The 27,205-nt window shown below is 46.9% G+C and overlaps 2 protein-coding genes across 16 annotated transcripts in view; one reads left to right on the top strand and one right to left on the bottom strand.

Moving 5' to 3' along the window:
* The first annotated feature begins 2,207 nt into the window (after positions 1-2,207).
* Positions 2,208-27,205, top strand: part of LOC120303927 (ribosome biogenesis protein WDR12 homolog) — a 69,874-nt gene continuing 44,876 nt past the window's right edge. For 5 of the 10 annotated variants that reach the window (XR_005555557.1, XR_005555558.1, XR_005555559.1 and 2 more), the window contains exons 1-5: positions 2,208-2,918; positions 2,995-3,175; positions 3,325-3,431; positions 3,515-3,661; positions 3,758-3,838. Coding sequence is in view for 7 of the 10 variants with exons in the window: in XM_039333884.1 (XP_039189818.1) it covers positions 2,802-2,918; positions 2,995-3,175; positions 3,325-3,431; positions 3,515-3,661; positions 3,758-3,838 (633 nt within the window). In the remaining 3 variants the exon portion in view is untranslated. Of the gene's footprint in view, positions 2,919-2,994; positions 3,176-3,324; positions 3,432-3,514; positions 3,662-3,757; positions 3,839-3,960; positions 4,213-4,240; positions 4,540-4,661; positions 5,086-27,205 lie in introns of those variants that run through there. The other 5 variants (XM_039333883.1, XM_039333881.1, XM_039333882.1 and 2 more) reach the window with 5 other exon arrangements.
* Positions 22,842-27,205, bottom strand: part of LOC120303925 (maestro heat-like repeat family member 5) — a 51,517-nt gene continuing 47,153 nt past the window's right edge. For 5 of the 6 annotated variants that reach the window (XM_039333874.1, XM_039333875.1, XM_039333873.1 and 2 more), the window contains 5 exons: positions 25,778-25,871; positions 25,404-25,456; positions 23,956-24,105; positions 23,654-23,807; positions 22,842-23,329 (listed from right to left, as the gene is read on the bottom strand). In XM_039333874.1, coding sequence (XP_039189808.1) covers positions 23,692-23,807; positions 23,956-24,105; positions 25,404-25,456; positions 25,778-25,871 — 413 coding nt within the window. In that variant the 3' untranslated portion in view covers positions 22,842-23,329; positions 23,654-23,691. The remainder of the gene's footprint in view (positions 23,330-23,653; positions 23,808-23,955; positions 24,106-25,403; positions 25,457-25,777; positions 25,872-27,205) is intronic. The other variant, XM_039333876.1, reaches the window with a different exon arrangement.

Genomic DNA, 27,205 nt, shown 5'->3' on the forward strand with positions numbered 1-27,205 from the left:
ATTTCTTCCAAACTCGCAATAAAGAAATTCTCAGGATATGGGACTTAAAAACCCTATCCACCTTTTTATTATAAATTAAATAGGCATGCCATCCATATAATAAATCCCATCCCTCCAAAAAAAGTATATTTAAATTTGTTAAATTAATCCAATCACTAATCCAATCACATTTTCTGGTGAATCATGTTTAGTCTTTTCACTTGTCTATGCCTTCTGGATCATTAAGATTTTAGATTTTGTTTGTTCCCCCATTCTGTGTATTGACCTATTTTTCTCCTTGTGTTTTGAAGGCAGCCACTCTTGTTAATCAAAGTCAGGAAAAGAAAAAGGGTTTTGTTGCCTTAAATCAGCTTCCCCTAAATTGCTGCATTTTGCAAAATACTAGCTGGCCCAATGCTCTTTTTGGCACATTCCTTCCAACACATCTGCACGGAGTTTACCATCACAACCTTTTCTTCCTCCTGGTTTCCATCGTAACTCCCCCTGTAGCGGTCTAGGCAGTCAGTGCTTTGCACAGTCTCGGATGCATGTTTGTGCCTCCTTTCAATGGGAGATGCAGAACATCAACAACACCTTGGCACACAAATATGTTATTTCCAAAATCTGTCTCGCCTAAAGCAATCAAAGCATATTGAAGACACATGTTTTTATTTGCATGCCATCCATTATCCACTACCCCAGCAAAGCTCTGATGGCCACGAGCAACAGCAGAACAGGGCTTGTGTGCTTTCAGCCCCCAGCAACGGCAAGCTAAAGGAAAAAGCCGACACCGTGGGAAATACAGCGTGACATCAGAATATTTCGGATGAAGCTGTCTGTCAGACATTGTTGATCTCTCCTTACTAGATCAGCCTGCCAGCTGTACTCTTTCTGAGATCTGGTCAGTGAATGAAAACAATTTAGTTTACTGGGCCAGAAATTCCTGACTGAATTTTCACCCATAAGCGACTTCAGTCTACTGTGAATATTTTCTTACACTTTTAGCTGTTCACCACCCATCCCAGAGACACTGAATGCAACTTACAGGTGTATTGGGGAACGGGGGTGGGGGGCATCTTTATTCACTACAGTAGGCTCTGGATTGTATTGCTTTGCATTCTACAGATTTTGGCATTAAGCTCCTAATCCTGTTTGGAAAAGGTCTGCTAAGATGGGACAGTCACCTGCTCATCAAGGTTATTGGCTTTGTTTTTGAGTCCATCGTGGTTTCTTGACTTCCTGCTATTTGCAACATGTCGAAGGATTCGGTGAAGCTGTGCTCGGCTGCCAGGATGTCATTCTCTTCCATGGAGTCTCTGGGGCCTGAGGTGTAAGGAAGATCCCTCGGAAGGCTGGACGGAGCCACCCGCAGGGTGGATGTGGGGATGCCTTGCTCAGGATGGATGTGGGGATTCCAAGCAGACTCAGGAAAGCACAGAGGTGAGGGAAGCAGAAAAAAGACAAGCCTCACCATCAGGTCGCTCCGTGGAAGAGTCTGGGCCGCATCAGGGCAGCCTCCAGTGCAGGGGTGCCCAACCTGTGGGCTGCAGCCCACTACCAGTCCATGGCCTATTCTTAACTGGGCCGCATGAGTGGCTGGCTGATACATGCAGTAAAACAGTGACTGTGAGAGGGTCACTGGAGTCCTAGTGGATGATCACTTAAATATGAGCCAGCCGTGTGCGGCAGCAGCCAAAAGAAGCTAATACAATCCTGGGTTGTATAAACAAGAGGCGTAGAATCGAAATCAGGTGATGTATTAGTGCCACTTCATAAAGCCTTAGTAGGACCACACCTGGAAAGCTGCATTCAGTTTTGTTCACTACATTACAAAAAAGATGTTGAGACTTTGGAAAAACTGCAAAGAACAGCAACTAAGATGATCAAAGACCTGGAGAAAAAAACTTATAAAGAACAGGGTGACATGACAGCAGTATTCCTGTATTTGAGAGGTTGCCGCATAGAGGAGGGCACCAGAAAACCTAGAAGAGATCAACCCCGACTGCTCCTTAGAAGGCCAGATCCTGAAGTTGAAACTCAAATACTTTGGCCACCTAATGAGAAGGAAGGACTCACTGGAGAAGGGCCTAATGCTGGGAAAGATTGAGGGCAATAGAAGAAGGGGACAACAGAGAATGAGATGGCTGGATGGAGTCACTGAAGCAGTAGGTGTGAATTTAAATGGACTCCAGAAGATGGTAGAGGACAGGAAGACCTGGAGGAACATTGTCCATGGGATCGCGATGGGTCGGACACGACTTTGCAATTAACAACAACAACAACAACAACCAGAAGGCAGGACAAGAAACAATGGATGGAAACTAATCAAGGAGAGAAGCAATCTGGAGATGAGAGATTTCCTAACAGCCAGGACAATTAACCAGAGGAATAGCTTGCCACTAGAAATCACGGCTGCTCCATCACTAGAGGTTTTTAAGCAGAGACTGGACAGTCATTTGTCTGAGATGGTAGGTAGAGGGTCTCCTGCTTGAGCAGGGGGTCAGACTAGAAGACCTCCAAGGTCCCTTCCAGCTCTGTTCTGATTTAACCGAAATTGAAACTCGTCTCTGGCGGGTGACCCCCCCCCGTCCTATCCTGCACCCCCGGTCTTCTCCCAGCACCTTTCGTATGATCGAGACCACCGGAGCACCCCGGGCCAGGGGGGCGGCAGCCGGAGGCTCCGAGGCCCGCCGGAAAGCCAGCCGGAGCTCTGCGGGCTGCAGGAGGCGCGTCCCGGCAGGCGGCGATCCGCGTGCGGCTGGTCCCGCGGCGCCAACGGAGCGGCCGTTACCGGGGCGACCGCTGGACGCCCGGCCAGGAGCATGGCGGCGGCGGCGCGCAGGGTGCCGCTGGGCAGGGAGGCGCACGGCGTCTACAGCCTCTGCTTCGGCGCGAGCGGCGCGCAGCTGGCCGCGGGCTTCGGCGACGGCGCCGTGCAGGTAGCGGGGGCCGGGCGGCGGGCGCTCTGAGCGAGGGCTGCCGCCGCCGCCCAAGTTCACGCCGCTCTCCCCGCAGCTGGTGGACGCTGGGACGGGCGCGCCGGGACCCTGCCTGCGGCCGGGCCGGCGTCCGCGGCATGCCGTCACCGCACTCGGTTTTCATCGCGCTAAGCCCGGGCTGCTGCTGGCCGCCGGAGCCGATGGGGTCGTCGTCCTCTACGACCTGAGCGCGGGGGGCGCCGCGGCATCTCTGAGCGGTGGGTCGGCGGGTGGGCGGAGGGCGGGCCCTTCCCGCGGGGCTAAGGACACCCCCCTCCCGGCCCCGCAGGGAGCGCCGCGGCCTCCCTGAGCGGTGGGTCGGCAGCCGGCGGGCGGGGCTGCTGACTCTCCCCTCCTGGCCCTGCAGAGGAGGAGAACGAGATCCACGCGCTGGACTTCTGCCGCGACGGCAGCGCCTTTGCCACGGCCGGCAAAGACCGGCACATCCGCCTCTACGACAGCCAAACCCACCAGGTGAGCCACGCCCCGGCCTCCCGCCCCACCCCCGAGCGCCCCCTCGCCTCCCGCGCTCCTCCTCCTCCTTCTCCTCGTCGCAGCTCGTCCACGTGGTGCGCGCGCCGGATTTCATGGCCGGGGACGAGTTCACGCCCTTCAGCGGCCACTCCCGGCGGATCTTCGCGCTGCGCTTCCACCCCACCGAGTTGCACCTCTTCCTGACCGGCGGCTGGGACAACTCCGTCAAGGCAAGTGCTGCCCACCCCAGGGCGCGCTGACCCACCCGCGCTCCCCCCCCCGCCCCCGGCGCCCGGCTCTGAGATTGGCCGCCTGTCCTCTGCCAGGTTTGGGACAAGCGCGTGCCCAAAGGGGCGCAGAGCGTGATCAACGGGCCCCACATCTGCGGTCCTGGGATCGACATCAAGGTGAGTCCCGTCTGAGGCGGGAAGGGGGGAGGGGATTTCCACCTTCACAACAGAAAAGAATGCGATCGATGCGGGCAAAAAACGGAGTGGATGGGGGGCCCTCTCTTGTATGCTTCCCCAAGGCTGCCCTCCAAACCCGGATCCCCCAGACTGAGCAGACGGCAAGGTGAAGCTTTGGGTCAGGCAGAGTGAGGGCTTCCGTGCTGACAGCAGCGTCCTCTGAACATTCCCAGAGGGAGACACGTCTGCGCCAGGTGCAGACTGACGTCTGCAGTCAAAGGAGAGACCCAAAAGGGTAGCGGATGCGAGTCCTCCCCCCCCCATCCCTTGGGCTTTCAGGTGAAGCATCAGGTGCAAATAATTTCAAAGCTTCATCTGTATGCTACATGTCTTTGGGTTCAGTACTCCATCAATTACTCCAAACGGAAGCAAATCTTGTGCCAAAGAGGACTGTGAAGTCGCACATCTGCCTCCCCCCCCCCAAATAGGGAGAACATATCCTGACTGCCTCCTGGGTGCCTCACAATGCTCTGCAACTCTGGGACCTGCGGATGTCCAGGCTGTGGCAAAACGTGCCCTTTCCTGGCAACCCCACCCAGGGAGAATTTCTCTACTCGGCCCAGTTCTGCACTGAGGACGTGGTGGTGGCCGGGGGCAGTGGCACCAGCGGGGCTGGGATTATCCACACTGGAACAGGCCAGGTAAGGGGTGTGTGTTTGTGGGGGTGAGAAGAGTCTCGGGAGTAGCTAGCGCAGAAGTGGCTGCCAGTCGCAGCCAGGATCTCCCTCCACAGCCGCTCTTGGTTTTGCCTTGCTGCTCACAGGTGATTGGAGAGGTCCTGCTGTCCAACAAGCCGGTGCACGTGGTGGCTTCAGCTTCCAGAGGGCAGCCCGTGGCCGGTGCTGGTGCGGGGGGAAACCTCTACCTTGCAGAGCTGCACTGAGTCCTGAGGCGCCCTGGCTGGCAGCCGAGCCGGCAGGAGGCAGTCCTTTACCGCGGTGGCCTCCATTGCGCAAGTGGCAGCTTTGCAGCTGTTCCGGCCTGACACTCTGGCTCCACTTCATGCCCATTTGGCGCCCCCTTCTCCCCCTCTCATGCTGATTGTTCTGACCTGCCCTTTGCAGTGTTGGGGCGCCCCTGTATCTTCCCCAGGGATGGGACGCCATTTGGGCCTGAGGCGTGTGGCATGTGGGGGATGCCCACCTGCCAAGGATGTGTGCAATAAAGCTTCCTAATGGCCGGAAGGACCTGTGTCTGAGAAATGGGAGCCGTGTTGCCCACGACCGGGATGCCTGTAGGAAAGGGCGAGGAGGAGGGCCGGGTGCTTCAGCTTCGCTTTGGTGTGAAGGTCCCATCCAGCTTTGCAGAGCCAAAGAGGAACTCAGGCTCTGCACCCGGCGGGATCCGGACAAGGGAGAGGAACAAGTATCGGTGCAGTTTGGTGCGTCTTGGCTGAGCTGAGCCAAGCCTGGAATATCAAGTGGAGAAATGGCTTCCGAGCAGGACAGGATTGTTTGAGCCGATCCCAAACTGGCCTAGGCTCAGCTAGTCTTTCATGGCTGTTTCCCTGCTTTCCTGATCCGTAAGCAAACCCAGCGGGGGCTTCAGGGGGGGAATCTCTCTGTTTGCAAAAGGAGATGGAGGTGAAAACTAACAGGGCCTGTCTGTCTTCGGGTTCTGGTGCTGATGCTACTCTGCAGAATAGAACAACACCCATTTCCTACCAGACTTCAGGTGTTTTCTAGAACCGAATGGCCTGTCTGAAATCAAGGCTTTCCCTGCCTTTTCACTCTTTTTGGGGTAGGGCAACAGCAGGAAAGGGTCCCTTTTTAGAGGCGCCCTAACGACCCCGCCCCCCGCCCAGTGTGGAAATCCATGTGGATGCATCCAGACAGGCTGGGATCCTGCCACCGTTTAAGGTGCTTCTGGATTGAAAGGGTTAGTCGGTGGCATCGTTGTCCGGGGGACAGCCAAGGGGGCCCCTTTCATGTCCCTGTCAAAGAGCTGGAGCGAATGAGAACAACAGTGTCGACCCAGGAGAGGGTCTGGCTGGTGCGTGGCGGCTCTGGTTGGATGCCACCCACTTGCGTTCCTCTGAATCCACGGGAAGGATCCTGAGTCCAGCCATCCAGCTCGCATTCGCAGATGCAGTTGAAAAGCGGGGGAACTCTTTCGTGGCAATGACCTATTTTTGGAGGAAACCTGGAAAAGAGGTTTAGACCAGTGATGGCGAACCTTTTAGAGACCGAGTGCCCAAACTGCAACCTAAAACCCACTTATGTATCGTCGGGTGCCGGGAGGGCGTGGCTCATTGGGTGGGTGTGGCCATTGGGTGGCATAGTTGTGGTGGTAACCGCAGATGGGGTGAGACTAAAAAGTTCAATCAATTTCCAACTTTTTGAGATCTTTTTTTTCCCATGAGAAGTTGAAATTGATTGACTGAAACTTTTTTTTTTTCTTGCACATGGTGGTGGTGGCCTAAAGCGAAAAAGTTTTATAAAATGCAGCTGAAGGCCTAGGTGCCATAGGTTCGCCACCACGGACCTAGGGCTAGAGTTACGTCACCATGAATTTATAGAGCAAAATGGACATTTCCAACAAATTCAGAGTGCTTGAGCATGGTTAGGAGGGCACTGACTTTTCTAGGCTGCCCTATCTCTGTTTCTTGTTAAAATACGTGGGAAAATCCCATTGGAGGAAAATTCCACTTAGGGTTAGGGTTAGGTCACCATGAACTCATAAAGCAAAATGGACATTGCTAATAAATTCGGAGTGCTTGGGTATGGTTAGGAGGGCACTGACTTTTGTAGCCTGCGCTATCTATGTTTCCTGGTAAAATACATGGGAAAATCCCATTGGAGGAAAATTCCACTTAGGGTTAGGGTTAGGTCACCATGAACTCATAAAGCAAAATGGATATTGCCAACAATCCCGGAGTGCTTGGGTATGCTTAGGAGGGAACTGACTTTTCTAGCCTGACCTATCTATGTTTCCTGGTAAAATACATGCGAAAATTCCATTGGAGGAAAATTCCACTTAGGATTAGGGTTGGGTCACCATGAACTCATAGAGCAAAATGGACATCGCCAATAAATTTGGAGTGCTTCGGTATGGTTAGGAGGGCACTGACTTTTCTAGGCTGGTTTATCTATGTTTCCTGGTAAAATACATGGGAAAATCCCATAGGAGGAAAATTCCACTGAGGGTTAGGGTTAGGTCACCATAAATTAATAGAGCAAAATGGACATCGCCAACAAACCCGGAATACTTAGGTATGGTTAGGAGGGCACTGACTTTTCTAGCCTGCCCTATCTATGTTTCCTGCTAAAATACATGGGAAAATCACGTTGAAGGAAAATTCCACTTAGGGTTAGGTCACCATCAACTCACAGAGAAAAATGGACATCGCCAACAAATTCGGAGTGCTTGGGTATGGTTAAGAGGGCACTGACTTTTCTAGGCTGGCTTATCTATGTTTCCTGGTAAAATACATGGGAAAATCCGATTGGAGTAAAATTGCACTTAGGGTTAGGTTTAGGTCACCATGAACTCATAGAGCAAAATGGACATCGCCAAGAAACTCGGAATACTTAGGTATGGTTAGGAGGGCACTGACTTTTCTAGGCTGCGCTATCTATGTTTCCTGGTAAAATTCATGGGAAAATCCCATTGGAGGAAAATTCCACTTAGGGTTAGGGTTAGGTCACCATAAATTCATGGAGCAAAATTGTTGTTGTTGTTGTTAATTGCGAAGTCGTGTCCGACCCATCGCGACCCCATGGACAATGTTCCTCCAGGTCTTCCTGTCCTCTACCATCTTCTGGAGTCCATTTAAGTTCACACCTACTGCTTCAGTGACTCCATCCAGCCATCTCCTTCTCTGTCGTCCCCTTCTTCTATTGCCCTCAATCTTTCCCAGCATTAGGCCCTTCTCCAGTGAGTCCTTCCTTCTCATTAGGTGGCCAAAGTATTTGAGTTTCAACTTCAGGATCTGGCCTTCTAAAGAGCAGTCGGGGTTGATCTCTTCTAGGACTGACCGGTTTGAACGCCTTGCAGTCCAAGGCACTCGCAGGAGTCTTCTCCAGCACCATAGTTCAAAGGCATCAATTCTTTGGCGCTCAGCCTTTCTTATGGTCCAACATTCACAGCAATATATTGCACCTGGGAAAACCATGGCCTGGACTATACGCACTTTTGTTGGCAGGGTGATGTCTCTGCCTTTTAGTATGCTGTCTATATTTGCCATATAGAGCAAAATGGACATCGCCAATAAATTCGGAGTGCTTGGGTATGGTTACGAGGGCACTGACTTTTCTAGGCTGGCTTATTTATGTTTCCTGGTAAAGTACATGGGAAAATCCCATTGGTGCAAAATTCCACTTAGGGTTAGGTCACCATGAACTCATAGACCAAATGGACATCGCCAACAAACCCGGAGTACTTGGGTATGGTTTGGTGGGCACTGACTTTTCTAGGCTGCCTATCTATGTTTCCTAGTATAATATATGGGAAAATCCCATTGGAGTAAAATTCCACTTAGGGTTAGGGTTAGGTCACCATGAACTCACAGAGCAAAATGGACATCGCCAACAAATTCAGAGTGCTTGGGTATGGTTAGGAGGGCACTGATTTTTCTAGGCTGGCTTATCTATGTTTCCTGGTAAAATACATGGGAAAATCCCATTGGAGGAAAATTCCACTTAGGGTTAGGGTTTGGTCACCATGAACTCATAGAGCAAAATGGATATCGCCAACAAACCCGGAGTGCTTGTGTATGGTTAGGAGGGCACGGAATTTTGTAGCCTGCGCTCTCTACGTTTCCTGGTAAAATACATGGGAATATCCCATTGGAGGAAAATTCCACTTAGGGGTAGGGTTAGGTCACCAAGAACACTTAAAGCAAAATGGACATCGCCAACAAACTCAGAATACTTGAGTATGGTTAGGTAGGCACTGACTTTTGTAGCCTGAGCTATCTATGTTTCCTGGTAAAATACATGGGAAAATCCCATTGGAGGAAAATTCCACTTAGGGTTAGGGTTAGTCACCATGAACTCATAGAGCAAAATGGACATCGCCAACAAACTCGGAGTGCTTGGGTATGGTTAGGAGGGCACTGACTTTTCTAGCCTGACCTACCTATGTTTCCTGGTAAAATACATGGGAAAATCCCATTGGAGGAAAATTCCACTTAGGGTTAGGGTTTGGTCACCATGAACTCATAGAGCAAAATGGATATCTCCAACAAACCCGGAGTGCTTGTGTATGGTTAGGAGGGCACTGACTTTTCTAGCCTGACCTATCTATGTTTCCTGGTAAAATACATGGGAAAATCCCATTGGAGGAAAATTCCACTTAGGGTTAGGGTTAGGTCACCATGAACCCATAAAGCAAAATGGATATCGCCGACAAACCCGGAGGGCTTGGGTGTGGTTAGGAGGGCACGGACTTTTCTATGCTTGCTTATCTATGTTTCCTGGTAAAATACATGGGAAAATCCCATTGGAGGAAAATTCCACTTAGGGTTAGGGTTAGATGACCATGAACTCATAGAGCAAAATGGATGTTGCCAATAAATTCGGAGTGCTTGTGTATGGTTAGAAGGGCACTGACTTTTCTAGCCTGACCTATCTATGTTTCCTGGTAAAATACATGGGAAAATCCCATTGGAGGAAAATTCCTCTTAGGGTTAGGGTTTGGTCACCATGAACTCATAGAGCAAAATGGATATCTCCAACAAACCCGGAGTGCTTGGGTATGGTTAGGAGGGCACTGAATTTTCTAGCCTGACTTATCTATGTTTCCTGGTAAAATACATGGGAAAATCCCATTGGAGAAAAATTCCACTTAGGGTTAGGGTTAGGTCACCATGAACTCATAGAGCAAAATGGACGTTGCCAATAAATTCGGAGTGCTTGGGTATGGTTAGGAGGGCACTGACGTTTGTAACTTGCGCTATCTATGTTTCCTGTTAAAATACATGGGAAAATCCCGTTGGAGGAAAATTCCACTTAGGGTTAGGGTTTGGTCACCATGAACTCATAGAGCAAAATGGATATCTCCAACAAACCCGGAGTGCTTGTGTATGGTTAGGAGGGCACTGACTTTTCTAGCCTGAACTATCTATGTTTCCTGGTAAAATACATGGGAAAATCCCATTGGAGGAAAATTCCACTTAGGGTTAGGGTTTGGTCACCATGAACTCATAGAGCAAAATGGATATCTCCAACAAACCCGCAGTGCTTGTGTATCGTTAGGTGGGCACTGACTTTTCTCGGCTGCCCTATCTATGTTTCCTGCTAAAATACATGGGAAAATCACATTAGAGGAAAATTCCACTTAGGGTTAGGGTTAGGTCACCATGAACTCACAAAGGAAAATGGACATCGCCAACCAATTCGGAGTGCTTGGGTATGGTTAGGAGGGCACGGACTTTTCTATGCTTGCTTATCTATGTTTCCTGGTAAAATACATGGGAAAATCGCATTGGAGGAAAATTCCACTTAGGGTTAGGGTTAGATGACCATGAACTCATAGAGCAAAATAGATGTTGCCAATAAATTCGGAGTGCTTGGGTATGGTTAGGAGGGCACTGACTTTTCCAGCCTGCCCTATCTATGTTTCCTGGTAAAATACATGGGAAAATCCCATTGGAGGAAAATTCCACTTAGGGTTAGGGTTTGGTCACCATGAACTCATAGAGCAAAATGGATATCTCCAACAAACCCGGAGTGCTTGTGTATGGTTAGGAGGGCACTGACTTTTCTAGCCTGACCTATCTATGTTTCCTGGTAAAATACATGGGAAAATCCCATTGGAGGAAAATTCCTCTTAGGGTTAGGGTTAGGTCACCATGAACTCATAAAGCAAAATGGATATCGCCGACAAACCCGGAGTGCTTGGGTATGGTTAGGAGGGCACTGACTTTGCTAGCCTGACCTTTCTATGTTTCCTGGTAAAATACATGGGAAAATCCCATTGGAGGAAAATTCCACTTAGGGTTAGGGTTAGATGAGCATGAACTCATAGAGCAAAATGGATGTTGCCAATAAATTTGGAGTGCTTGGGTATGGTTAGGAGGGCACTGACTTTTCTAGCCTGCCCTATCTATGTTTCCTGGTAAAATACATGGGAAAATCCCATTGGAGAAAAATTCCACTTAGGGTTAGGGTTAGATGAGCATGAACTCATAGAGCAAAATGGATGTTGCCAATAAATTCGGAGTGCTTGGATATGGTTAGCAGGGCACTGACGTTTGTAACCTGCGCTATCTATGTTTCCTGTTAAAATACATGGGAAAATCCCATTGGAGGAAAATTCCACTTAGGGTTAGGGTTAGGATAACCATAAATTCATAGAGCAAAATAGACATGGCCAATAAATTCGGAGTGGTTGGGTATGGTTAGGAGGGCCTGCCATATCTATGTTTCCTGGTAAAATACATAGGAAAATCCCATTGGAGAAAAATTCCACTTAGGGTTAGGGTTAGGTCACCATGAACTCATAGAGCAAAATGGACGTTGCCAATAAATTCGGAGTGCTTGGGTATGGTTAGCAGGGCACTGACGTTTGTAACCTGCGCTATCTATGTTTCCTGTTAAAATACATGGGAAAATCCCATTGGAGGAAAATTCCACTTAGGGTTAGGGTTAGGATAACCATAAATTCATAGAGCAAAATGGACATGGCCAATAAATTCGGAGTGGTTGGGTATGGTTAGGAGGGCCTGCCATATCTATGTTTCCTGGTAAAGTACATGGGGTAATCCCATTGGAGGAAAATTCCACTTAGGGTTAGGTCACCATGAACTCATAGGACAAAATGGACATCGCCTATAAATTGGGAGTGCTTGGGTGTGGTTAGAAGGGCATGGACTTTTCTATGCTTGCTTATCTATGTTTCCTGGTAAAGTACATGGGAAAATCCCATTGGAGGAAAATTCCACTTAGGGTTAGGGTTTGGTCACCATGAACTCATAGAGCAAAATGGATGTTGCCAATAAATTTGGAGTGCTTGTGTATGGTTAGGAGGGCACTGACTTTTCTAGCCTGACCTATCTATGTTTCCTGGTAAAATACATGGGAAAATCCCATTGTAGGAAAATTCCTCTTAGGGTTAGGGTTAGGTCACCATGAACTCATAAAGCAAAATGGATATCGCCGACAAACCCGGAGTGCTTGGGTATGGTTAGGAGGGCACTGACTTTTCTAGCCTGACCTATCTATGTTTCCTTGTAAAATACATGGGAAAATCCCATTGGAGGAAAATTCCACTTAGGGTTAGGGTTAGATGAGCATGAACTCATAGAGCAAAATGGATGTTGCCAATAAATTTGGAGTGCTTGGGTATGGTTAGGAGGGCACTGACTTTTCTAGCCTGCCCTATCTCTGTTTCCTGGTAAAATACATAGGAAAATCCCATTGGAGAAAAATTCCACTTAGGGTTAGGGTTAGGTCACCATGAACTCATAGAGCAAAATGGACGTTGCCAATAAATTCGGAGTGCTTGGGTATGGTTAGCAGGGCACTGACGTTTGTAACCTGCGCTATCTATGTTTCCTGTTAAAATACATGGGAAAATCCCATTGGAGGAAAATTCCACTTAGGGTTAGGGTTTGGTCACCATGAACTCATAGAGCAAAATGGATATCTCCAACAAACCCTGAGTGCTTGTGTATGGTTAGGAGGGCACTGACTTTTCTAGCCTGACCTATCTATGTTTCCTGGTAAAATACATGGGAAAATCCCATTGTAGGAAAATTCCTCTTAGGGTTAGGGTTAGGTCACCATGAACTCATAAAGCAAAATGGATATCGCCGACAAACCCGGAGTGCTTGGGTATGGTTAGGAGGGCACTGACTTTTCTAGCCTGACCTATCTATGTTTCCTGGTAAAATACATGGGAAAATCCCATTGGAGGAAAATTCCACTTAGGGTTAGGGTTAGATGAGCATGAACTCATAGAGCAAAATGGATGTTGCCAATAAATTTGGAGTGCTTGGGTATGGTTAGGAGGGCACTGACTTTTCTAGCCTGCCCTATCTATGTTTCCTGGTAAAATACATAGGAAAATCCCATTGGAGAAAAATTCCACTTAGGGTTAGGGTTAGGTCACCATGAACTCATAGAGCAAAATGGACGTTGCCAATAAATTCGGAGTGCTTGGGTATGGTTAGCAGGGCACTGACGTTTGTAACCTGCGCTATCTATGTTTCCTGTTAAAATACATGGGAAAATCCCATTGGAGGAAAATTCCACTTAGGGTTAGGGTTAGGATAACCATAAATTCATAGAGCAAAATGGACATGGCCAATAAATTCGGAGTGGTTGGGTATGGTTAGGAGGGCCTGCCATATCTATGTTTCCTGGTAAAGTACATGGGGTAATCCCATTGGAGGAAAATTCCACTTAGGGTTAGGTCACCATGAACTCATAGGACAAAATGGACATCGCCTATAAATTGGGAGTGCTTGGGTGTGGTTAGAAGGGCACGGACTTTTCTATGCTTGCTTATCTATGTTTCCTGGTAAAGTACATGGGGAAATCCCATTGGAGGAAAATTCCACTTAGGGTTAGGTCACCATGAACTCATAGGCCAAAATGGACATCGCCTATAAATTGGGAGTGCTTGGGTGTGGTTAGAAGGGCACGGACTTTTCTATGCTTGCTTATCTATGTTTCCTGGTAAATACATGGGGGCCCATTGGAGGAAAATTCCACTTAGGGTTAGGGTTAGGATATCATAGAGCAAAATGGATGTTGCCATAATTTGGAGTGCTTGGTTATGGTTAGGAGGGCCACTGACTTTTCCAGCCTGCCCTATACTATGTTTCCTGGTAAAATACATGGGAAAATCCCATTGGAGGAAAATTCCACTTAGGGTTAGGTTTGGTCACCATGAACTCATAGAGCAAAATGGATATCTCCAACAAACCCTTGTGCTTGTGTATGGTTAGGAGGGCACTGACTTTTCTAGCCTGACCTATCTATGTTTCCTGGTAAATACATGGGAAAATCCCATTGGAGGAAAATTCCACTTAGGGTTAGGGTTGGTCACCATGAACTCATAGAGCAAAATGGATCTCGCCAACAAACCCGGAGTGCTTGTGTATGGTTAGGAGGGCACTGACTTTTCTAGCCTGACCTATCTATGTTTCCTGGTAAAATACATGGGAAAATCCCATTGGAGGAAAATTCCACTTAGGGTTAGGGTTAGGATGAGCATGAACTCATAGAGCAAAATGGATGTTGCCAATAAATTTGGAGTGCTTGGGTATGGTTAGGAGGGCACTGACTTTTCTAGCCTGCCCTATCTATGTTTCCTGGTAAAATACATAGGAAAATCCCATTGGAGAAAAATTCCACTTAGGGTTAGGGTTAGGTCACCATGAACTCATAGAGCAAAATGGACGTTGCCAATAAATTCGGAGTGCTTGGGTATGGTTAGGAGGGCACTGAATTTTCTAGCCTGACTTATCTATGTTTCCTGGTAAAATACATGGGAAAATCCCATTGGAGGAAAATTCCACTTAGGGTTAGGGTTAGGATAACCATAAATTCATAGAGCAAAATGGACATGGCCAATAAATTCGGAGTGGTTGGGTATGGTTAGGAGGGCCTGCCATATCTATGTTTCCTGGTAAAGTACATGGGGAAATCCCATTGGAGGAAAATTCCACTTAGGGTTAGGTCACCATGAACTCATAGGACAAAATGGACATCGCCTATAAATTGGGAGTGCTTGGGTGTGGTTAGAAGGGCACGGACTTTTCTATGCTTGCTTATCTATGTTTCCTGGTAAAGTACATGGGGAAATCCCATTGGAGGAAAATTCCACTTAGGGTTAGGTCACCATGAACTCATAGGACAAAATGGACATCGCCTATAAATTGGGAGTGCTTGGGTGTGGTTAGAAGGGCACGGACTTTTCTATGCTTGCTTATCTATGTTTCCTGGTAAAATACATGGGAAAATCCCATTGGAGGAAAATTCCACTTAGGGTTAGGGTTAGATGAGCATGAACTCATAGAGCAAAATGGATATCTCCAACAAACCCGTGGTGCTTGTGTATGGTTAGGAGGGCACTGACATTTCTAGCCTGACCTACCTATGTTTCCTGGTAAAATACATGGGAAAATCCCATTGGAGGAAAATTCCACTTAGGGTTAGGGTTTGGTCACCATGAACTCATAGAGCAAAATGGATATCTCCAACAAACCCGTGGTGCTTGTGTATGGTTAGGAGGGCACTGACATTTCTAGCCTGACCTACCTATGTTTCCTGGTAAAATACATGGGAAAATCCCATTGGAGGAAAATTCCACTTAGGGTTAGGGTTTGGTCACCATGAACTCATAGAGCAAAATGGATATCTCCAACAAACCAGGAGTGCTTGTGTATGGTTAGGAGGGCACTGACTTTTCTAGCCTGACCTATCTATGTTTCCTGGTAAAATACATGGGAAAATCCCATTGGAGGAAAATTCCACTTAGGGTTAGTGTTAGGTCACCATGAACTCATAAAGCAAAATGGATACCGCCGACAAAACCGGAGTGCTTGGGTATGGTTAAGAGGGCACTGACTTTTCTATCCTGCCCTATCTATGTTTCCTGTTAAAATACATGGGAAAATCCCATTGGAGGAAAATTCCACTTAGGGTTAGGGTTAGGATAACCATAAATTCATAGAGCAAAATGGACATGGCCAATAAATTCGGAGTGGTTGGGTATGGTTAGGAGGGCCTGCCATATCTATGTTTCCTGGTAAAGTACATGGGAAAATCCCATTGGAGGAAAATTCCACTTAGGGTTAGGGTTAGGATAACCATAAATTCATAGAGCAAAATGGACATGGCCAATAAATTCGGAGTGGTTGGGTATGGTTAGGAGGGCCTGCCATATCTATGTTTCCTGGTAAAGTACATGGGGAAATCCCATTGGAGGAAAATTCCACTTAGGGTTAGGTCACCATGAACTCATAGGGCAAAATGGACATCGCCGATAAATTGGAAGTGCTTGGGTGTGGTTAGAAGGGCATGGACTTTTCTATGCTTGCTTATCTATGTTTCCTGGTAAAATACATGGGAAAATCCCATTGGAGGAAAATTCCACTTAGGGTTAGGATTAGGTCACCATGAACTCACAGAGCAAAATGGACATCGCCAACAAACTCGGAGTGTTTGGGTATGGTTAGGAGGGCACTGACTTTTGTAGCCTGACCTACCTATGTTTCCTGGTAAAATACATGGGAAAATCCCATTGTAGGAAAATTCCACTTAGGGTTAGTGTTTGGTCACCATGAACTCATAGAGCAAAATGGACGTTGCCAATAAATTCGGAGTACTTGGGTATGGTTAGGAGGGCACTGACTTTTCTAGCCTGACCTATCTATGTTTCCTGGTAAAATACATGGGAAAATCCCATTGGAGGAAAATTCCTCTTAGGGTTAGGGTTAGGTCACCATGAACTCATAAAGCAAAATGGATATCTCCAACAAACCCGTGGTGCTTGTGTATGGTTAGGAGGGCACTGACATTTCTAGCCTGACCTACCTATGTTTCCTGGTAAAATACATGGGAAAATCCCATTGGAGGAAAATTCCACTTAGGGTTAGGGTTTGATCACCATGAACTCATAGAGCAAAATGGATATCTCCAACAAACCAGGAGTGCTTGTGTATGGTTAGGAGGGCACTGACTTTTCTAGCCTGACCTATCTATGTTTCCTGGTAAAATACATGGGAAAATCCCATTGGAGGAAAATTCCACTTAGGGTTAGTGTTAGGTCACCATGAACTCATAAAGCAAAATGGATACCGCCGACAAAACCGGAGTGCTTGGGTATGGTTAAGAGGGCACTGACTTTTCTATCCTGCCCTATCTATGTTTCCTGGTAAAATACATGGGAAAATCCCATTGGAGAAAAATTCCACTTAGGGTTAGGGTTAGGTCACCATGAACTCATAGAGCAAAATGGACGTTGCCAATAAATTCGGAGTGCTTGGGTATGGTCAGGAGGCCACTGACGTTTGTAACCTGCACTATCTATGTTTCCTGTTAAAATACATGGGAAAATCCCATTGGAGGAAAATTCCACTTAGGGTTAGGGTTAGGATAACCATAAATTCATAGAGCAAAATGGACATGGCCAATAAATTCGGAGTGGTTGGGTATGGTTAGGAGGGCCTGCCATATCTATGTTTCCTGGTAAAGTACATGGGAAAATCCCATTGGAGGAAAATTCCACTTAGGGTTAGGGTTAGGATAACCATAAATTCATAGAGCAAAATGGACATGGCCAATAAATTCGGAGTGGTTGGGTATGGTTAGGAGGGCCTGCCATATCTATGTTTCCTGGTAAAGTACATGGGGAAATCCCATTGGAGGAAAATTCCACTTAGGGTTAGGTCACCATGAACTCATAGGGCAAAATGGACATCGCCGATAAATTGGAAGTGCTTGGGTGTGGTTAGAAGGGCATGGACTTTTCTATGCTTGCTTATCTATGTTTCCTGGTAAAATACATGGGAAAATCCCATTGGAGGAAAATTCCACTTAGGGTTAGGATTAGGTCACCATGAACTCACAGAGCAAAATGGACATCGCCAACAAACTCGGAGTGTTTGGGTATGGTTAGGAGGGCACTGACTTTTGTAGCCTGACCTACCTATGTTTCCTGGTAAAATACATGGGAAAATCCCATTGTAGGAAAATTCCACTTAGGGTTAGGGTTTGGTCACCATGAACTCATAGAGCAAAATGGACGTTGCCAATAAATTCGGAGTACTTGGGTATGGTTAGGAGGGCACTGACTTTTCTAGCCTGACCTATCTATGTTTCCTGGTAAAATACATGGGAAAATCCCATTGGAGGAAAATTCCTCTTAGGGTTAGGGTTAAGTCACCATGAACTCATAAAGCAAAATGGATACCGCCGACAAACCCGGAGTGCTTGGGTATGGTTAGGAGGGCACTGACTTTTCTAGCCTGCCCTATCTATGTTTCCTGGTAAAATACATGGGAAAATCCCATTGGAGAAAAATTCCACTTAGGGTTAGGTTTAGGTCACCATGAACTCATAGAGCAAAATGGACGTTGCCAATAAATTCGGAGTGCTTGGGTATGGTTAGGAGGGCACTGACGTTTGTAACCTGCGCTATCTATGTTTCCTGTTAAAATACATGGGAAAATCCCATTGGAGGAAAATTCCACTTAGGGTTAGGGTTAGGATAACCATCAATTCATAGATCAAAATGGACATGGCCAATAAATTCGGAGTGCTTGGGTATGGTTAGGAGGGCCTGCCATATCTATGTTTCCTGGTAAAGTACATGGGGAAATCCCATTGGAGGAAAATTCCACTTAGGGTTAGGTCACCATGAACTCATAGGGCAAAATGGACATCGCCTATAAATTGGGAGTGCTTGGGTGTGGTTAGAAGGGCACGGACTTTTCTATGCTTGCTTATCTATGTTTCCTGGTAAAATACATGGGAAAATCCCATTGGAGGAAAATTCCACTTAGGGTTAGATGAGCATGAACTCATAGAGCAAAATGGATGTTGCCAATAAATTTGGAGTGCTTGGTTATGGTTAGGAGGGCACTGACTTTTCCAGCCTGCCCTATCTATGTTTCCTGGTAAAATACATGGGAAAATCCCATTGGAGGAAAATTCCACTTAGGGTTAGGGTTTGGTCACCATGAACTCATAGAGCAAAATGGATATCTCCAACAAACCCGTAGTGCTTGTGTATGGTTAGGAGGGCACTGACTTTTCTAGCCTGACCTACCTATGTTTCCTGGTAAAATACATGGGAAAATCCCATTGGAGGAAAATTCCACTTAGGGTTAGGGTTTGGTCACCATGAACTCATAGAGCAAAATGGATATCTCCAACAAACCCGGAGTGCTTGTGTATGGTTAGGAGGGCACTGACTTTTCTAGCCTGACCTATCTATGTTTCCTGGTAAAATACATGGGAAAATCCCATTGGAGGAAAATTCCACTTAGGGTTAGTGTTAGGTCACCATGAACTCATAGGGCAAAATGGACATCGCCTATAAATTGGGAGTGCTTGGGTGTGGTTAGAAGGGCACGGACTTTTCTATGCTTCCTTATCTATGTTTCCTGGTAAAATACATGGGAAAATCCCATTGGAGGAAAATTCCACTTAGGGTTAGGGTTAGATGACCATGAACTCATAGAGCAAAATGGATGTTGCCAATAAATTTGGAGTGCTTGGTTATGGTTAGGAGGGCACTGACTTTTCCAGCCTGACCTACCTATGTTTCCTGGTAAAATACATGGGAAAATCCCATTGGAGGAAAATTCCACTTAGGGTTAGGGTTAGGTCACCATGAACTCACAGAGCAAAATGGACATCGCCAACAAACTCGGAGGGCTTGGGTATGGTTAGGAGGGTACTGACTTTTCTAGCCTGACCTACCTATGTTTCCTGGTAAAATACATGGGAAAATCCCATTGTAGGAAAATTCCACTTAGGGTTAGGGTTAGGTCACCATGAAGTCATAAAGCAAAATGGATATCGCCGACAAACCCGGAGTGCTTGGGTGTGGTTAGGAGGGCATGGACTTTTCTATGCTTGCTTATCTATGTTTCCTGGTAAAATACATGGGAAAATCCCATTGGAGGAAAATTCCACTTAGGGTTAGGGTTAGATGACCATGAACTCATAGATCAAAATGGATGTTGCCAATAAATTCGGAGTTCTTGGGTATGGTTAGGAGGGCACTGACTTTTCCAGCCTGCCCTATCTATGTTTCCTGGTAAAATACATGGGAAAATCCCATTGGAGGAAAATTCCACTTAGGATTAGTGTTTGGTCACCATGAACTCACAAAGGAAAATGGACATCGCCAACAAATTCGGAGTGCTTGGGTATGGTTAGGAGGGCACGCACTTTTCTATGCTTGCTTATCTATGTTTCCTGGTAAAATACATGGGAAAATCCCATTGGAGGAAAATTCCACTTAGGGTTAGGGTTAGATGACCATTAACTCATAGAGCAAAATGGATGTTGCCAATAAATTCGGAGTGCTTGGGTATGGTTAGGAGGGCACTGACTTTTCCAGCCTGCCCTATCTATGTTTCCTGGTAAAATACATGGGAAAATCCCATTGGAGGAAAATTCCACTTAGGGTTAGTGTTTGGTCACCATGAACTCATAGAGCAAAATGGATATCTCCAACAAACCCTGAGTGCTTGTGTATGGTTAGGAGGGCACTGACTTTTCTAGCCTGACCTATCCATGTTTCCTGGTAAAATACATGGGAAAATCCCATTGGAGGAAAATTCCTCTTAGTGTTAGGGTTAGGTCACCATGAACTCATAAAGCAAAATGGATATCGCCGACAAACCCGGAGTACTTGGGTATGGTTAGGAGGGCACTGACTTTTCTAGCCTGACCTATCTTTGTTTCCTGGTAAAATACATGGGAAAATCCCATTGGAGGAAAATTCCACTTAGGGTTAGTGTTAGGTCACCATGAACTCATAGAGCAAAATGGACATTGCCAATAAATTCGGAGTGCTTGGGTATGGTTAGTAGGGCACTGACGTTTGTAACCTGCGCTATCTATGTTTCCTGGTAAAATACATGGGAAAATCCCATTGGAGGAAAATTCCACTTAGGGTTAGGGTTTGGTCACCATGAACTCATAGGGCAAAATGGACATCGCCTTTAAATTGGGAGTGCTTGGGTGTGGTTAGGAGGGCACGGACTTTTCTATGCTTGCTTATCTATGTTTCCTGGTAAAATACATGGGAAAATCCCATTGGAGGAAAATTCCACTTAGGGTTAGGGTTAGATGAGCATGAACTCATAGAGCAAAATGGATGTTGCCAATAAATTTGGAGTGGTTGGGAATGGTTAGGAGGGCCTGCCATATCTATGTTTCCTGGTAAAGTACATGGGGAAATCCCATTGGAGGAAAATTCCACTTAGGGTTAGGGTTAGGTCACCATGAACTCATAGGGCAAAATGGACATCGCCTATAAATTGGGAGTGCTTGGGTGTGGTTAGGAGGGCACGGACTTTTCTATGCTTGCTTATCTATGTTTCCTGGTAAAATACATGGGAAAATCCCATTGGAGGAAAATTCCACTTAGGGTTAGGGTTAGATGAGCATGAACTCATAGAGCAAAATGGATGTTGCCAATAAATTTGGAGTGCTTGGGTATGGTTAGGAGGGCACTGACTTTTCCAGCCTGCCCTATCTATGTTTCCTGGTAAAATACATGGGAAAATCCCATTGGAGGAAAATTCCACTTAGGGTTAGGGTTAGGTCACCATGAACTCACAGAGCAAAATGGACATCGCCAACAAACTCGGAGGGCTTGGGTATGGTTAGGAGGGCACTGACTTTTTTAGCCTGACCTATCTATGTTTCCTGGTAAAATACATGGAAAATCCCATTGGAGGAAAATTCCACTTAGGGTTAGGGTTAGGTCACCATGAACTCATAGAGCAAAATGGACGTTGCCAAGAAATTCAGAGTGTTTGGGTATGATTAGGAGGGCACTGACTTTTCTAGCATGCCCTATCAATGTTTCCTGGTAAAGTACATGGGAAAATCCCATTGGAGGAAAATTCCACTTATGGTTAGCGTTAGGTTACCATAAATTCATAGAGCAAAACGGACATCGCCAATAAATTCAGAGTGCTTGGGTATGGTTAGGAGGGCACTGACTTTTCTAGGCTGCCCTATCTATGTTTCCTGGTAAAATACATGGGAAAATCCCATTGGAGGAAAGTTCCACTTAGGGTTAGGGTTAGATCACCATGAACTCATATAGCAAAATGGATGTCGCTAATAAATTCGGAGTGCTTGGGTATGGTTAGGAGGGCACTGACTTTTGTAGCCTGCGCTATCTATGTTTCCTGGTAAAATACATGGGAAAATCCCAATGGATGAAAATTCCACTTAGGGTTAGGGTTAGGTCACCATGAACTCATAGAGGAAAATGGATGTCGCCAATAAATTCGTAGTGCTTGGGTATGGTTAGGAGGGCACTTACTTTTGTAGCTTGCGCTATTTGTTTCCTGGTAAAATACATGGGAAAATCCCATTGGAGGAAAATTCCACTTAGGGTTAGGGTTAGGTCACCATGAACTCATAGAGCAAAATGGACGTCGCCAATAAATTCGGAGTGCTTGGGTATCGTTAGGAGGGGACTGACTTTTGTAGCCTGCGCTATCTATGGTTTCTGGTAAAATACATGGGAAAATGCCATTGGAGGAAAATTCCACTTAGGGTTAGGGTAAGGTCACCATGAACTCGGAGAGGAAAATGGACATCGCCAACAAATTCGGAGTGCTTGGGTATGATTAGGAGGGTACTGAAATTTCTAGGCTGCCCTTTTTTTTTTTTTTTTTTTTTGCACACAGCAGCGGATGCCTAAAGCGAAAAGCTTTTGTAAACCCAGCTGAAGGTCTAGGACTAGGGTGATGGCATGCATGCCCACAGAGAGAGCCCTGTGTGCTACCTTTGGTACACATGGTATAAGTTTGCCACCACGGTTTTAGATCATTTGCATCTACCCCCAATTTATGTAAACAGCGTATGAAGCACCTCTCACCCCCCAACCCCTATCTGTTGGTTCTGTTGACCTGTTTGCAGGATCGAACTGCCTTTCGCTGGTTCTTGTGTTGGTGCTGTTGCCGTTGGGGTGATGCCCACATACATGCATCACTCTCAAACAGTGGTTCTCAACCTTTTTAATGCCGTGACCCCTAACCGGTCGTAAGTCGAGAACTACTCAACTGGTGCAGTACCATTTGCAGAATGGGACTTTTGGCGGGCTCAGCAGGGCAGAGACAGCCTGGACAATTCCTATTGGCTTTTGAAAGCCAATAGTATTAGACTCTATTCAAGAGAGTCTATTCTGTTGGCTTTCAAAAGCAAATAGAATAAAAGGGAGTAGCACAGCTAAGGAACAGGGGAAAAAATGGCGGACTGCGTTGTTTGGCGACCCCCGTGAAATGGTCCTTCAATCCCAAATGGGGTCCCGACCCATAGGTTGAGAACCACTGCTCTAAAAAACTTTGATAATATTCCACTGCAGGGAGAGTCTTGAGAGAGATTTATTTTAGACCAGGAACAGTTTTATTTTGAATGTTTTCAGCAGCCTCACTGACTTGGAAACTGTCCCGGAGAAGAATTGAGCAGCTCTGGGGTTTCCTCTCTTGAGGGGGAGCTCTTCAGGATTCCCACCCCATGGCTGGAATGCATCGTAGGGTTCACTTGGGGAGGACTGGCAACAAACTCCACCACCAGCCCAGCAACGTCCTCGGAAGGCAGCTTCAGCCTTCTCGGCCAGCTCCTCAAGCACGGAACCCGGCAGGGCTGGTGCTGCAACCATTTGCCAAGATCAGATGCTGATGGTGGAGCACGAAGGCAGGTGGAGATTTCTCAAGGTGGTGCTCTCTGATCAGGATCCCCCCTTTGGATCTGGGGATCCTGTGGCCTCACCTATCAGCTGAGCACAAAGAAGGGCATTTCAGGACGTTATTACTACTGCAATCCTGAGTCCAACCCCCTTACCTATTCCTCCTCCTCCTCCTGCCCTCCCTCAGTCATTCCAGACATCTCGCTGCTCCCTTGGACCTTCACACAGATAATAATGCCCATGATGAGCAGTCCCATTTTACACCGCCATTTCCAAGCCTTCCTCAGAAGCTAAAAAAAAATGGGTTTGGCTTGGGTGGGGGAGGCAAAGGGTTGCGGTTGTAAGCCCTGGGAGACTCTGCCTGTAAGCCCCGTCCCCATGTGGGAAGGCCTGAGGCGCTCTCCTGGCAACTACCTTTATGGATGCTCATCCAGCTGGCTCAGGAAGATGCCTCAACACCGCGGGCTCTGCTTCCCTCCAATACCAGCAGAGGTGGAAACGAAGATTCCCGGAGGGGCTTCAATGGAGCGCGCCCTCTCTCTCTCACTGGCTTCACTGTGCTGCTTGCCTGCGGTGGTCAGAGGATGCGGAGACGTTTGCCTAAGTGGCGGGTCTTTTGAGGGCCTGCCCAGGTCTCGACTGTGAGCAGAAGGGGACAACCGTGAACGCGCAGTGCCTGGGTTCAAGGGAGCTGGGGTGGGAATTCACAGACTGACCTCGCTGGGCAAGTGTCCGTCTGACTTGCTTGGGGGTGGACAGGCCCAGAATCCCCCTCTCTTCCAGCGTGGATCGGCCTGGGCCTGGGGAGTCAGGGGGCAACAGCAGTGGGCTGGCGGCTCTACTGTCACACTCCAGGTGTGATTTCTCTATGTGGGAGGGGGGAGAAAGGCAGGGTCAACTTTGTCGCACTCCTCTCCCCCCATACATTGAAGCAAATGCTGCCCTTCAGCCAGTCTTGCAATGCGCTTGTCTTTGGAAAGGAACTGGAGAGAACGAAGCCAGCCCCGTCTCTGCTCTGGTGCAGACTGGGAATGTGGAGTCCAGTCATTTTCTTTCTTTTTCAGCATTGTTTATCCCTTGTGATGCTGTGTGCGTCTGCAGAAAGATTATTCACATCTTCCACCCAGCCATTCCTTCTCCCGGCCAGTGGGGGACACAGTGGGTGGCTCCAGTGCTGCTCTCCCCACCCAGCAGGCTGCCTGAGTCAAGGACAGAGGTGGGGCAGAGGCCGGCTGGGGCCTCTCTGCTTCTTGGAGGGTGGAGGCAGGACATTGGGCAGCCACGAGAGGGACTCCTCAGCAGTCCTAATGACTCTGCTGGTGGGAAGGGGAAGTGACAGTGAGATGCTGCAACTGGTCATAAGGAGGCAAGCTTCTGGCAATCTGGTTATAACCAAGCAGGTGAGCTTCCCCCTCCCAATTTCGTTAAAGCTTTAAAATTACAAAATAAATAAATACATGAAAAAGCAATAGATCACGTGGTCAGGGCGCAGTCTGAATGTATAGGTAGCCCACATGTCAACTTAGAATTAGAGCTGACAACTCCATCACTCCATGGCATGTTTGTAAAGTAACATGTTGTTACTGTGCCCAACCTTTGTCAGTTCTGGCCCCAATTCTTTAAAATATTTATTCAATTTCTATAGCCACCCATCTTAACCAACTTGTTAAGCAAATCATCCGCAATCATTAAGCATATCACTCTACTGCAACTGTTGATTTCCTGCTGGCTTCCCCATTGACTTTGTTTGTTGGAAGCTGTCTGTGAAGGTCACAAATGGTGATCGTGAGATTGTGGGATGCTGCAGCAGTTTCATCTTTGATGTAAGTCTCCTTTTGAGCACATAACATCTAACAGTCATTAAAAGAATAGTAAGTAAGGACTATTGTGGGTCCACTGGCAGCCCATAACGAATTCTGGTCTTACGGACTTCAGTGGATCTGCTCTTCATTTTACTGCATGCAAAGAATCCTCTGCCCCAAACACCCCTTTGATCACTTAGTCTGTTTTTCATGGGGATTACCTAAGAGAAGCAAGCTCTCTTGCAAGGAGTAGCCAGAGTGCCATTCCCTGGAAAAGTAATCTGTGTGAGTGTGTGTGTTGTGTGAGCATGGCAGGGATTATCCAAGGAAGGAGCCTGGACCCTAACCCACCCGTGCCTCACCTGGAACGCTGCTGTCCCTTGTGTGTGGGTCCTTCTCTCCAGCTCCGGCCAGCCTGTTAGGGCAGAAGGTTCTTGAGCCTTTGCTGTTCCCTCCGGCTTCTCTTCGGGGCTGCCATCCTCTCCCCATATCTGGCTCCTATCCCTTCTGGTCCACTTGAGCTGACATTCGTTAGGGGCCTTGGGGCCTTCAGGGAGCTGCAGCCCCCACCTCCCCCCACCCGAGCTATGATCCTCTGTATAGAGACAGTTCCCCCACCACCACCACCATGATCACCACCACCATCCTGGTGTTGAGACCAGGTTCGCCAGGAGAATTTGGCTTGTGTTTCCTTGCTTTGAATAAGATTTGAGGTTGATACCTTCTCATTCCTCACCTCCTTTTCACGGACAATTTCTGCAAAACTACCCGGTAGTTTTTTGCAAAATGGACCATGCTGGTATTTGAACTTGATTCCATCTTCTGAAAAACTAGAACAAAGTTAGTGTACAGATTACAAAGAAGGGTTTCAGTGAACCCAGAAGGTTATAGTGAGCCCAGGTTCTGCTAAGATTGATGGAGATTTTTAAAATCACAGCACCCAAGTATTTTCTGGCGCTTGCCTAGCTTCACAAGAACCAGAAAGAACGATTTTGGAGAACAATGGGCTCAGCTCACTCAAAGAGTTTTAAACTAAAAACGGAGGGGGAGAAAACCAAATTTTGCTACCTAATCCCAAACATAAACCTGAAGCTAATCCACCAAGTGGTAAGAAAGCAAGGAATCTCGGGTACAAAACAGGAGAGGTAGGAAGCAAGTACAGGCTCAGTCAAAAGAACTCAGATGCCTGCACAACTGATGCTCGAAATATGAGGAACAAACAGGGCAAACTAGAAATCCAAGTATATCAGGGCAGATACAAGGTTATTGCCATTACCAAAACTGGGCGGGATTAAACCCATAACTGGAACATACACCTAGAGCAGGGATTTCAAACTGCCAGCTTGCGGGCTGGACACGTCACAAGGAAACTGCGGTCACCCCATTGCCGGCAATGGGGAAAAAGCTCCAATACGTCGCACGCCGTCACGTGACGTTGCAAGTTTGACATGTCTGAGCTAGAGGGATTTAAATTATTCAAAAGAAACAGACCTAATAAAAGAGGGGGTGGTATTGCATTATATATGAAATAGCTACACGGCTACAGAAATGTGTGTGTGCATGCACACACAGAGAGAGAGACACAAAGAATGAATGCCTCCTCGAGTGCATTTGGGTTAATAAAAAAGAAAAAGGAATGGCATTGCCATAGGTGTAGACTACAGACCAGCTTCAAAAATAGAGGAGGGAACCAGAAGGTCAGCTACACTGGACTAATAGGAATAGAATGATAGAGGGGGTTGAAATTGTGGGAATTTTGTGGGAAGACTAAACATGTCCTATTGATATCAAATTATTGTTTATTTATTTGTTTATCAAATTTATTGGCTGCCCATCTTACCACAGGATAACTCTACAAAATCAAATGAGCAGCTTAGACTTTAAGAGAGCTCATTTCAACAAACACAGAACTTCCATGAATGGAAATCTTAAAGGAGAAACTAACTCAAGAAGCTTGGGAAACTGAATAATGAAATTATAAAAGCCTAGTCTAGCATAATACCAGTGAGAAAGAAAAATAAGAGATGCTAGATGAAACCAGCATGGTTGCATAAGAAGTAATAAACAGAGGGACACATAACTAAAGCAAAACACCAGCAAATAGCTCAAATCTGCAAAGATGTCAGGAAATCTAAGGCTCAGAGCAAACTAGGAGTCTCAACAA

Source organism: Crotalus tigris, unplaced genomic scaffold (assembly GCF_016545835.1).
Source record: "Crotalus tigris isolate CLP2741 ecotype Arizona unplaced genomic scaffold, ASM1654583v1 scf7180000024513.1755786, whole genome shotgun sequence".
Classification (NCBI taxonomy): domain Eukaryota; kingdom Metazoa; phylum Chordata; class Lepidosauria; order Squamata; family Viperidae; genus Crotalus; species Crotalus tigris.